Raw genomic sequence first — 12,902 nt, forward strand, 5'->3', positions numbered from 1 at the left:
TCTTATGAAGAAAGACTGGATAGACTTGGTTTATACTCTCTAGAATTTAGGAGATTGAGAGGGGATCTTATAGAAACTTATAAAATTCTTAAGGGGTTGGACAGGCTAGATGCAGGAAGATTGCTCCCGATGTTGGGGAAGTCCAGGACAAGAGGTCACAGCTTAAGGATAAGGGGGAAATCCTTTAAAACCGAGATGAGAAGAACTTTTTTCACACAGAGAGTGGTGAATCTCTGGAACTCTCTGCCACAGAGGGTAGTCGAGGCCAGTTCATTGGCTATATTTAAGAGGGAGTTAGATGTGGCCCTTGTGGCTAAGGGGATCAGAGGGTATGGAGAGAAGGCAGGTACGGGATACTGAGTTGGATGATCAGCCATGATCATAATGAATGGCGGTGCAGGCTCGAAGGGCCGAATGGCCTACTCCTGCACCTAATTTCTATGTTTATTTATATAGCTTCTCTTGAGTGAACTCAATCCCTGAGCTTTCACTGAATTTCGCGGGAGAGTATTCCAAAAATTCACGATAAAAATTCTTATCGTTTTCTGTGCTGATCTACCCTTGATTCTGACACTGTAACTGCTTGTTTTGGACTCTCCCACCAGGACAACGTCATTATTGCATCCAATCTCCCCTAATTCTTCTGAATTCCAAACCACATCTAATGCATATCAAGTGCAGTCTCGCCAAAGGCCAAAAACACTTGTAGTAAACGACTTCTCTGCAGTGTTTAAATCCTCCTGCAAAAACAGCCAACGTGGTGCCCTTCCTAAATGCTTGCTTTCCCTGTGTTGACTTTCACTGGTTTATGTACAGGGGCTTTCAACGATTAGAATTACTCAATCTACTCCTTTTAAAGAACACGGGGCATTTGTTTTCTGCGCTGACAATGGAAACTTTTGCACATTATATTGCACCTGCCAAAACGAGGAAGTGGTTTTGTGAGCAAGCATATAAACCGCTTAACAAGGATGCTGGTTTAAACCGAAGATAGACACAAAAAGCTGGAGAAGGGTCTCGACCCGAAACGTCACCCATTTCTTCTCTCCAGATATGCTGCCTGTCCTGCTGAGTTACTCCAGCTATCATAGAAAATGTTTGACAGTTTAAGTGGAAATGATCAGGGGATGCAGCTTCCTCAAGCATTCACACGGGATCGGGTTGGTTTCTCAATCTCCTGAATGCTGTCCCTGTGAATTCACTTTATATTTCCCTCTTTCTCTCTCGAGCTGCACGGGAAATAGAGGGGTTGGTCCTTTCAAAGCTTTGCCTGAGAGGCAGCTTTCCCTCTACCCGCTGGGGTTCAGGCTGCAGTGTAAATATAATTCCCACTGGCTCCAGGTACCATTCCTACAAATTGCATGTAGAATCTCGGGTGGAATTGGAAGCGGAGGTTTATTATTATCGCCGTTAATTATCAGAGGCAGTCTGTGGTATAGTTTCGGCGGTAAACTTGTTCCACTTCTTTGTATCTCCTCTGTCATTTGCTCTTGCCTGCCTGCTTGGCTTTTTGCAATTGCCTCAGGCACAGAGCGCAAGATCGGCAGCAACAAGATAGTCGCCGTTACGGCAAATGTGGTCACATCTCCCCATCACATGTCAATGTTGGGTCTTCCTCTGCTCCTCCTCCCCACCCCCCAACAACAAGACGCTGTTGTTCTCCGTTGAATTAACTGATTTAGCATCTGCTTGGTTGACTGTCAGGGGCGGTAGCGAGTTGTCTATCCCACCCCCGCCCGATCGCCCCATCACTAGAGGACATAAGCGGCAGCCGGCCGCCGGTTCTGGCGCTCACTGCCCCGCTCTGTCCGTCGGTGTCGCCCGCCGCCTGAGGTGAGTTCTCCCACCCTTGCCCCCCGGCCTCCCTCTCCCCCCAGCCTCCCTCTCTGTCATTGCTTATCCGCGGTCTGTGAGTCTCGGGGTGTGGTTGGACTGGGTGCGATGAGACAATGATTTGTGGGCAAGTAGTATCAATATCTGGTCGCAGTAGCAACATCCCTGTCTGCTCCACTTAATTCACGTCTTCGGTTTTGTTTTCAATCTTAGTCAATGTTTGCTGAAAGAAAGAGCCGCGCCCAGAGCCGGGCGCATCCCGGCAGCCGTGGAGTTTGAATTTACACGGCCTGCAGTTGAAAATGAGTCATCGTCTTAAATGGAATTCGCCTGTTGTCTCCCTGGGTTGTAATTGCAAAGCAGTGACACATTTCTCCAACGTATTGTTACAGGCAGTTATGATTCTGGAAGGCAGAGTGGGGTTACGAAGACAGCTGGAATGTAGAGAGGCGGTTTTGATTTGCGCCGAGAGATTCAGGAAAGAGCTTGATTTAGCAATGTTACAAATGTTACAATGTTACAAAATTTTGAGATCTTAAAAATCAAGTCTGCAATTTATCCCATCAGATAAAGCATAAAAATAAGTTTAATTTGCCACCCAATTCACTTTCATATCGTCAGTATTAAAAAGGTTATGGTCATTTTCATACTCTGAAATTAGCATCTTGGTCCCTATTGCTTTTCCTTTGACTTCTCAAAAGCTGTGATCGAGGACAGTCAAAAGCCCAAAACTTACTTAAAAATTAAGAGATCTGAATGAAATGTTCAGTTTTTGTCGATTGAAGCATTCTGAAACAAATATGAAACAATCTTACTTGGATGACCTGAAATTAAAGCATATAATTAGTTAGTTACCTAATTGTAGCTAATTACAATATTCAATTACAAGATCTAAACATCTATCCATTTCTTAAGAAAGGGTTAACATTTTTAAATAGCCTAAGTGTCCAAATAACATTCACACAAGAATTCACAATATAACATGATTTTTAAAATCTCATCGTCATGAATTTATAGGCCAAATGGAAGGAATTTAATGTTTTATTCCCGTAAATTAATGGGCATTTTAATCATCTTGCGAGTGGGTTTTTGTGGAACGCGATCGATTGGAACGTTGCAGTTGCAGTGAATTTGAACCCCATATCGGCAGGAAAAACACTGCCGATTCGTATGGGGCCAAAATCACATTTTCACCAATTAAATTTGGATTAATGTCATCCTAAGAAGCAAGTTTATATGTAAAATACACAACTTACCTTGTGTTTTGTACCCTGCGTGAGATCCGTCCTGTTGTATGCGTTGACGGCATTTGAAGTCGCTTTTTTATTTTACTCCAGGGATGACATTGTCCCGCGATTTAAAAAAAAATTTTCCGCGAACGGAAGTCCGGCTGATTTTTCTGCAGCAGCTGAACAGCCTGAGAAAGTTCAACTCCGACAGGCAGGAGAAAACGTCATTTTAATCCCACCCCCCCCCCCCCCCCCCAAAGGAGCCAAAGTCGCGCACACAGCCAGTGACAGAACTGCAGTGCCGCTGAACGTGAGTATTGTAACATCGTTACTAGATGGTGCAGTGAATCGAGTAGCCACTTTGCAGTTTTGGACTGATTGACCTTTCCATCAGTTTTTGTATCGTCATAAATCTGGAACTGAACTTGGAATTCCTAGGATATAATGCTAAAAATTCACTTTTTTATTTGTATTTTTGTTTGGGGCATTGTTGATAAGGCTGGCATTTATTGGCCATTCCCAACTGTCAAAGACTGGAAGGCACAGCTTTAAGTTGAGATGGGCAAAGTTTAAAGGGGATGTGCTGGGCATGTTTTTTTACCCAGGTTGGTGGATGCCTGACATATGCAGCCAGTGGTGGTGATGGAGATAGATACAATGGTGGCGTTTAAGAGGTTTTTTAGATAGGCACATGGATATGCAGGGAATTGAGGGATATGGACCATGTGCAGCAGGCAAATGAGATGACTTTATCTTGGCATAATGTTTGGCACAGACATTGTGGGCCAAATGGCCTGTTCCTGTGCTGTACAGTTCAACGTTCTAATTCCCCCAGGGCAAGTGTGTAATGTGCTGCTGTCTTGATTTACTGCAATCCTTTTGATGAATGTACCTTTACTGCAATCCTTTTGATGAATGCAAATCCCTTTGATGAATGTTGTTCCAGGATTTAGACGTTGTGGCAATGAATGATTGGTGATATATTTCCACAAAATCCAGTGGAATGATGTGAACTAATGGTTCCCAAAGTAAATGATGTGGTGGGGCAACAAACTATTTTGCATAATGTGATATACCAAACCCAAGCTACTTGAGAATTTAAGTAACGCTTGCCATTCAACTTTACAATAGATTCTCATCAACTAACGTTCACTGGGTAGATAGATCATTCCATATTAGCGATTGTTAAATCTTGTATGGAATGAGATAACGAAAGCAAAATTAAGAAGTCACAACAATTTGAGTTAAATTCTGGTTTTATTTCAATACCATGGGTAGTTTTCTTTGTTTATTTTCTCCTAACCAATCAAAATTAATATTAATACTTCATAAAAGTAAATATAAAATATTTTTTAAACACAAGTTGAGAACTTGAACTCTAAAATTATAGTTTCATATAATTCTCCCTGTCAGACCACTGTAGGTGGTGGCTTGGAGCAGAGTAGAGAGATTGGTGATGATTGCAATGCTATTTTTTGGATCAGCATCTGAGCCTATTAACTTGCATGTGTGGTTGACCTGGTTACAATGCTATCTTCACTTAAATAGCCAATATGTAGGAAGGAACTGCAGATACTGGTTTACACCAAAGATTGACACAAAATGCTGGAGTAATTTAGCGTCTAAAACGTCACCCATTCCTTCTATCCAGAAATGCTGCCTGTTCCGCTAAGTTACTCCAGCATTTTTTGTGTCTACAAAAGTGTTATGCCTGAATGGCGGCATTGAAGCAAATGGAGCAAAGTGTAATTAGACTGAGAAGATATGCCATATAAGAAGGAATCGGTCATTTGGAATTTTGAATGTGCTTCGCTAATTGATCGAGATAATGGGTGAATGTCCATCTCAACACCATTTTCCTGAACCATTCCCATATCTTGTTTCCCTTAAGGTTCACTTCCTGTTATATAGCAAACAAGAAGTTCCTCAGTTGGGCAGAAAGTGTTTGCGGGTTAATTTTGTTCACAGTTCTCGCTTCTCTGATTTTATGAAATGTGGTTTGTTAATTCTGTTTATGAAACGGGAAAGTAGTTATTTTGGGATAAGACTGAGGACATTGTTAATTGGTGGGGAAACTATGCAAATGAATGTGTGCTCATGGTTTATTATGTTTAATGAAATAAATGTCTAAACAGTGCGACTGTTTTACCAAGTTTAGAATGAACAACTTTGAGATTGTATAATGTCCAGGCTTGTATCTAGGCATGATCTTACTATATGTATTGTAGATGAATCATTGGAAGAGTATCATATTGTATTCATTATGACAAGTTATGTGCATGTGTTCCTCACATATCATTTTATAGTTCTGTTCTTTTTCCTTATTCATTTATTGGGGATTGTGGTATTACTGGCAAAGTTGGCATTTATTGCCAAACTCTAATTGCTCTTGATGAGATGTGTATGTTGAATAGAACTATCCTTGAATAGCTACAGTTCTTCTGATGAACGTACTCCCATAGTGGTGTTAGGTAGGGAGTTCCAGGATTGAGACCAAAGAACAATGATATATTTCCAGAACACCACAGTGTGTGCCTTGATGAGGAATGGTCATCTGTTCTCGCATATCTTTTTCTTGGTGGAAGAGGGTGCAAGTTTGGCACGTGCTTTTAGAGTAGCCTAGATTAGTAACTTGGATAGAGAGTACATACAGTAATGCAGTAATTCTCTGTCAGTGGTGGAAGATATGATTTGTTAGTGTAGCCAACTGGATACAAATCAAGCGGGCTGCTTTCTCCTGGATGGTGTTGAGCTTCTTGCAGGTTGAAGAGGCACTCGTCTGAGCAAGTGGCAATTGTTCTCTCACACCTATGATTGGTATGCCCCTGTCCCACTTAGGAAACCTGAACGGAAACCTCTGGAGACTTTGCGCCCCACCCAAGGTTTCCGTGCGGTTCCTGGAGGTTTTTGTCAGTCTCCCTACCTGCTTCCACTACCTGCAACCTCCGGCCCAGAGGCAGCATCCCTGGAGAAGACAGATAGGTAATTTGTCTATGATTAAGCTAAGACTGTGGTGAGGTCTGGAGCAGAGTGATCCTGGCAACCTCCAAACAGAACACAAAGAGTACCATAGATGCTGCCTCACCCGCTGAGTTTCTCCAGCATTTTTGTCTACAATTTTGTCAAGCATCTGCAGTTCCTTCTTAAACAAAGAGTAGGCTATTGGTGAACTGGTGTATTTGATAACATGCCAAAATCTTCTGTGTTTTTGATGATTGAGAGTAAATTGGTTGGACAGCAATTAGCTGGATTAGATTCATCATGATTTTTGTGAACAGGTCACACCTGGGTAGTGTTTTTCCATCCTTGGGTACATGTCAGTGGTGTAACTGTATTGGAACATCTTGACCAATGGTGCAACTCATGCAAGAACATAGCTTTAAAGTACTGTAGCTGAGATGATATCTGGACCCATAGCCACTGCTACATGCTGTGTTCTCAGTTGCATATGGATATCACATGGAGTGGATCAGATTGGCAGAAGACTGGCTTCTACGATGGTGGGAATGGTGATTAGCATTTATGACAACAACTGTTTTCCATCTGAGTGTCTCATTTTAATTATATGTTATTTTTTAATTTCTCGGTAGCGGTTTGAATGCCAGAAAAATGTTGGAAATTGAAATCCATTTTCTGAGTTTCTAGACAACATTAGCTGAAGTGTTAATTTGTGGCCTCCCAGCACTGCTTTGACTATACTGGTTCAGAGGCATACCTTGCTTGTGTGGTATTGGAGATTGGCAATAAATTCTGGCCACATCTTTGAAATTACGTAAATAGCTTAAAAAAATAGTCCATATCTGTTTTGTTTTTTTGCATCCCCTAACACATTGGCCTTAATGCTTTAGGATAATTAATCTATTTAATCATTACTTGTACTCAAAGAGCCGCCATAGATTAAGCATGATTTTTTAACATCCTTGTTGCTGTAATGTACAGTTACTTTTGAAGGGACTTGTTATTGGAAATACTTATTGAAAACAAGAGATACCATTGCCAAGGGAAACTGTCACTTGAAATAACACAAAATCTATTACTTTGTTTTGGCAAAAAAAAGATATAATGAATGCAATTAACGTTGCATACAATTTGATCTTGAAGTAGCTATTTTAAATCACTGCGTTTTCTTATATATAAAAATCATAATGCATGGAAGGGCAAGATGTATCCACATTAATTTATTCAAATGGCTAAATAATAAATAAATAACAAATAAATAGTGATAAAAATAACAGTTGACAGGGTAAAAACTAATAACTGCAAAAATGTATTTTTGAATACATTGCAGAGCATCTAAAAGAATTGGTCTATTCTGTAAATGTTTATAACTTAGTAAGCTTTAAATAATAACATCATATTTTATGTCCTGCGTCATATAATTTTCTACAGTGGTAAGATGTAATCCATGGATTATTACCCTACCTATTTTAAATGTATCACTGAAAACCCGACTGCAAGAACTATTTTGAACAAGTAAAATAGAACACTGGCTGGATTAGATTTTTCAGACTGATTGTAACAAGGTGAAAATCCAGACTGGAACTAAAATAAATTAATTTAAAATTGAAATCCACTCAAAATTTTTTTTTTTAAAGTTAAATTCTGCATATTACATCCAAGTAAACATGTTTGAAGAAACATATTTCATGCGTTAAAAATAGAAATACCATACTCGATAGTGTCACATAATAAGCTTGCATGTGGAATAAATGAGGCAGTCATAGCAAGGAGAGAAAATTGGCTGAAGGGTGAAAAAATAGAGCACAGTAGAAAATGGTTGCTTGTTAGACTGGATGTGGGCGAAGTGGGACTGAGGGTGGATTTGGAATTGGAGTATTGCTTTGCTGAAAGCATATTAATGATAGTGTACAAGGCACAATTTGTAAAAATGATAGATCACAGAGCATGGGGGCAGAATGGACTGTGAGGATGATTACATACTTCAAGGAGATAGATTCAGGGTGGTGGAATGAATGTTTGGTGGCAAATTAGATTTACTGCTAAAAAGCATGGAATCAGAAAAGAACACAGATATTTGGGCCGATATGTGCCAAAATCATTGGAACTAGCAGGACTGGTTGAGAAAGTTTGTTTTATTTTATAGTGTGCAAATAGCTTTAGAGGGTGCAGAAGAGATTATTTTTTAATTATTCCAGGAATGAAGCATTTTGTGGATAGATTGCAAAATGTAGGGATTTCTCTGCAGAACTGAGGAATTTGAAAGATATCTGATAAAGTAGATTGACTGTTCTCACTGGAACCAGATTAGGGGAATTTAGAAAGATAATTGACAAATGAAGCTAAAGTGATGTATGTAGCAATTTTCTTCATCAGTGAAGGGTTAGCATCTGGAATGTACTGCACATTGCAATAGTCAGGGCAAATTCATTTCCAATGTTCACGAACAAGCTGAATAAGTATATAAAAATAAATATGGGAGAAGGAGGGGGACTGTGACACGTTAGATTAATCTTACATTGCTACTTTGTAATTCACATCATATACCCTATCACTTTTGTGTCTCTCCACTTCCTTCACTTGCAGCCTTTTCTCTGCATTTTTGAACTAATTAAATCCCTTTTTTAAAGAGTTATGAAAAACTGATTGTTTTGACACAATTTTAAAATATTTTAAAAGACAATTGGACAGGTACATGGATAGGAAAGATTAGAGGGATATGGGTCATACGTGGGAAGTTTAGACTAGCATAGATGGGGCATCTTGGTCAGCAAAGGCAGGGTCGGCTTTAGGGCCTGTTTCTGTGCTGTATGATGCTATGACACGGTAATCCTCTTTGTCTCTGTCTCCACAGATGCTGCCTGACCAGCTGCGTATTTCCAACATTTAATTGAAATATTATTGTACATCTGAACAATGTAATGCTGTAGAGTTTTCAGAGCAACAATTTTCAGCTGCTTTTGTTGAAAGAGTACTGTCATATCTACATATTGATGAGTGCTTTATTAGTTCTCACATATACACTGCTACACATTGTTACAGAAATTAGCCAAAGAGGCCTAGTTCTATCTGCTGTGGAGAAAAAAGACTGACAATCACAGATCGTTTCTTGTTTCAAACAGAAGCGTATTTATTCAGTCAATCTTCTGCAGGAGGGAGAGGGATTCCATTACCACGTTGGTACTGCCCAAGCACACACTATTTGTACAAAACGGCTTGTTTATGCACATTTTTAAAATAAGATGCTACAATTTCAGCAATATACACACATTTAGCATAATCTCTTAACCAATTCAAAGCAGGAAGGTACATGGTTAGACCCTCTGATCCTCATTTACCTCAAAGACCTCTGGTCATTATCTGATCTTAAAACGTTCCTCCAATTCAATCAAATAGTCTTTGATTATTATCCACGTCCCTTACAAAGGTCTTTGCAGCCAAATTTTCACTGGCGATCCTAAATATTTTGGGACCAAGTTTATGGCACTTTTCTCTCTTTTCTACCTGCAGATGTTGCGAAGTCTCCCCGTCTGGAGTCAACAGGTCCATCGTATATATATCTTTTCTATGCATATTTCCATGTATATTGATGTTCAAGAATAAATGTCTTAATCACTGTCTACTAACTGATGTTTATTTCATAGGTTTACGATTAATACTTCAAAATGTTTGCAAAGGCAACCAGCAGCTTTGTAAAGCAGATTGACAGCAACGGTGACTTGATTCCAGTCAGCAGCCTGAATGATTCTGATAAGCTGCAACTTTTGAGCTTGGTCACCAAGAAGAAGAAGGGATGGTTCTGGCAGAAGCCAAAATATCGCCCTTCTTCATTTACCCTCCAAGAGATATTGACTGGTGATGCACTCATCAAACCTGGTATGGAGCTTGGCTTATCTACAAGTACTGATAACTAAATCTTTGCAAAATATAAAGCATACAGTGTCCTCCATAATGTTTTGGACAAAGACCCATCATTTATTTTTTTTGCCACTGTACTCCACAATTTGAGATTTGTAATATGAAAAAATATGGGACACAGCAATGTAATGTAAATGAAAGTAGTCTTGTTTAGTATTTTGTTGCATGTCCTTTGCATGCAATGACTGCTTGAAGTCTGCGATTCATGGACATCACCAGTTGCTGGGTGTCTTCTCTGGTGATGCTCTGCCAGGCATGTATTACAGTCATCTTTAGCTTATGCTTGTTTTGGTGGTCAGTTCCCATCAGTTTTCTCTTCAGCATATAAAAGACATGGTCTATTGGGTTCAGATCAGGCGATTGACTTGGCCACTCAGGAATTGACCATTTTTTAGCTTTGAACAACTCCTTTGTTGCTTCAGCAGTATGCCTGGGATCATTGTCTTGCTGTAGAATGAACTGCCGGCCAATGAGTTTTGAGGCATTTGTTTGAACGTGCATATAGGATGTGTCTATACACTTCAGAATTCATTATGCTACTACCATCAGCAGTTGTATCATCAATGACAATAAGTGAGTTAGTGCCGTCAGCAGCCGTACATGCCCAGGCGATCCCCCCACCACTGTGTTTCACAGATGAGGTGGTATGCTTTGGATCTCTGGCAGTTTCTTCTCTCCTCCATACTTTGGTCTTGCAATCACTCTGATATAAGTTACTCTTCATCTCATCTGTCCACAAGACCTTTTTCCAGAACTGTGATTGCTCTTTTAAGTACTTCTTGGCAAACTTGGCTAATCAGTGGTTTGCATCTTGCAGTGTAGCCTCTGTATTCCTGTTGATGAAGTCTTCTGCAGACAGTGGTTATTGACAAATCCACACCTAACTCCTGAAGAGTGTTTCTGATCTGTCGGACAGGTTTTTGGGGATTTTTCTTTTTTATAGAGAGAATTCTTCTGTCATCAGCTGTGGAGGTCTTCCTTGGCCTGCCAGTCCTTCTGCGATTAGTAAGCTCACCAGTGCTCTCTTTCTTCGTAATGATGTTCCAAACAATTGATTTTGCTAATCCTAAGGTTTGGCTGATGTCTTTAACAGTTTTATTCTTGTTTCTCAGTCTCATAATGGCTTCTTTAACTTCATTGGCACAACTTTGGTCCTCATGTTGATAAATAGCAATAAAAGTTTCAAAAGGTGATGGAAAGACTGGAGGAAAGACTTGGTGCCGAGAGCTCTCTTATACCTGCATTAAGGAGGCATTTAAACACACCTGACCAATTACAAACACCTATGAAGCCATGTCTCCCAAACATGATGGTGCCCTGAAATAGGTGGACTATGTATAAACACTACTGTAATTTATACATGGTGAAACCAAAATGTATAAAAATACTCTTTAATAAAATCTGACAATGTGCACTTTAACCACATGTGATTTTTTTTTCTATTACAAATCTCAAATTGTGGAGTACAGAGGCAAATAAATAAATGATGGGTCTTTGTTCCAAACATTATGGAGGGTACCGTAGATATAATGTGATCTTTTCGTGACTGGTCTTTATGATATGAACAAAAGAGTTTTAGGATGAGTTCTCTTCTTTTTGCCACCACAATTAGAGGAATTGTTTTTCAAGAATTTAATCTTTTGAATATGTTTTTGACATGAAAGTGCTTTTGGTGGGAGACATACAAAATGCTGATTTTGTTCTTCTCGTGCTACTCCAGTTTTCCAAATGAGGTGTGAGCAGAAACCTGAATGGCCATGGTTAAACATAGATATTTGAAGCAGTTCAGAATTGATGCTCTTAGAGCTGACTCTCCTAGTTTTCTTTTTCAATATCACCCAATAAATGGTTGACTTGGAACAGTTTTGAGTCATTATCTTTCACCCATTAAATGTAATATTTTACTTCTTTACAAAGTCATCAACTGTGAAAGATGTTAAAGTTTGAAAATTATGACGCTCATAAAAGTTATTGAATACAGATCAATTCTATCTGCTAAATTTGTCCTGCATTTGAGGTCCTTTAGTCTACGTAAAGATATTTAGTTTGGACTAAGCCACATAATTGTCAAAACTAGCCAAGTCAACTTTATTTGTCACATACACATACAAGATGTGCAGTGAAATGAAAGTGGCAATGCCTGCGGATTGTGCAAAAACTATAGAACAGAATCAGTATTTACATGTTAGATTAAAAAAAATTTTTTTTTTAAAAAGACACAACACAACAGTAAATTAGTACAGTAAATTAGTCCCTGGTGAGATAAGAGTTTACAGTCCTGATGGCCTGTGGGAAGAAATTCCGTCTCATCCTCACTGTTTTCACAGCATGACAGCGGAGGCGTTTGCCTGACTGTAGCAGCTGGAACAGTCCATTGCTGGGGTGGTAGGGGTCCCCCATAATGTTGCTGGCTCTGGATCGGCACCTCCTGGTGTATAGGTCCCGTGGTGGTGGGGGGGGGGGGGGGGCAGAGCAGTTCCCAAACCAGATTGTGATGTTGCCGGACAAGTTGCTTTCTACAGCCCCAGAGTAGAAGCACTGAAGGATCATCAGAAAGTAAGAATTAGTGGGTGAAAACAACACTGACTGGAACCCTGAGAGGCATCCGAGACAGAAAATGAGAGTAATCAGTGTTTATAGTCACATAGTCATACAGCATGTAAACAGGCCCTTCAGCCCAACTTGCCCATGCAGGCCAAGATGCTCCACCTGAGCTGGTCTTATTTACTTGCAAGTGGACCATATCCCTTTAAACCTTTCCACGGTGTTGTTATGAATAGTTCTTGCTTTCCACCTGGTGACCAGTAAGTAAAATTTTGATTATAGAATTGTCAGGTCAGCGCAAGAGACCATTCAGAAGAGACCAGTTGGGTCTATACCACTCCTAATGACCCTGCAAGTTATTTTCTCTCTTGCTTATCTATTTCTTCTTTGAAAGCTCTATTTGATTGTGATTTTACTACC

At 39.8% G+C, this 12,902-nt stretch overlaps 1 protein-coding gene across 2 annotated transcripts in view; it reads left to right on the forward strand.

Moving 5' to 3' along the window:
• Window positions 1–1,611: 1,611 nt before the first annotated feature.
• gsdme (gasdermin E) overlaps window positions 1,612–12,902 on the forward strand; it is a 29,409-nt gene continuing 18,118 nt past the window's right edge. The window contains exons 1-2 of one of the 2 annotated variants that reach the window (XM_033047911.1): window positions 1,612–1,833; window positions 9,665–9,896. In XM_033047911.1, coding sequence (XP_032903802.1) covers window positions 9,686–9,896 — 211 coding nt within the window. In that variant the 5' untranslated portion in view covers window positions 1,612–1,833; window positions 9,665–9,685. Of the gene's footprint in view, window positions 1,834–3,325; window positions 3,373–9,664; window positions 9,897–12,902 lie in introns of those variants that run through there. The other variant, XM_033047921.1, reaches the window with a different exon arrangement.

The sequence above is a fragment of the Amblyraja radiata genome, chromosome 2 (assembly GCF_010909765.2).
Source record: "Amblyraja radiata isolate CabotCenter1 chromosome 2, sAmbRad1.1.pri, whole genome shotgun sequence".
NCBI classification, from domain to species: Eukaryota; Metazoa; Chordata; class Chondrichthyes; order Rajiformes; family Rajidae; genus Amblyraja; species Amblyraja radiata.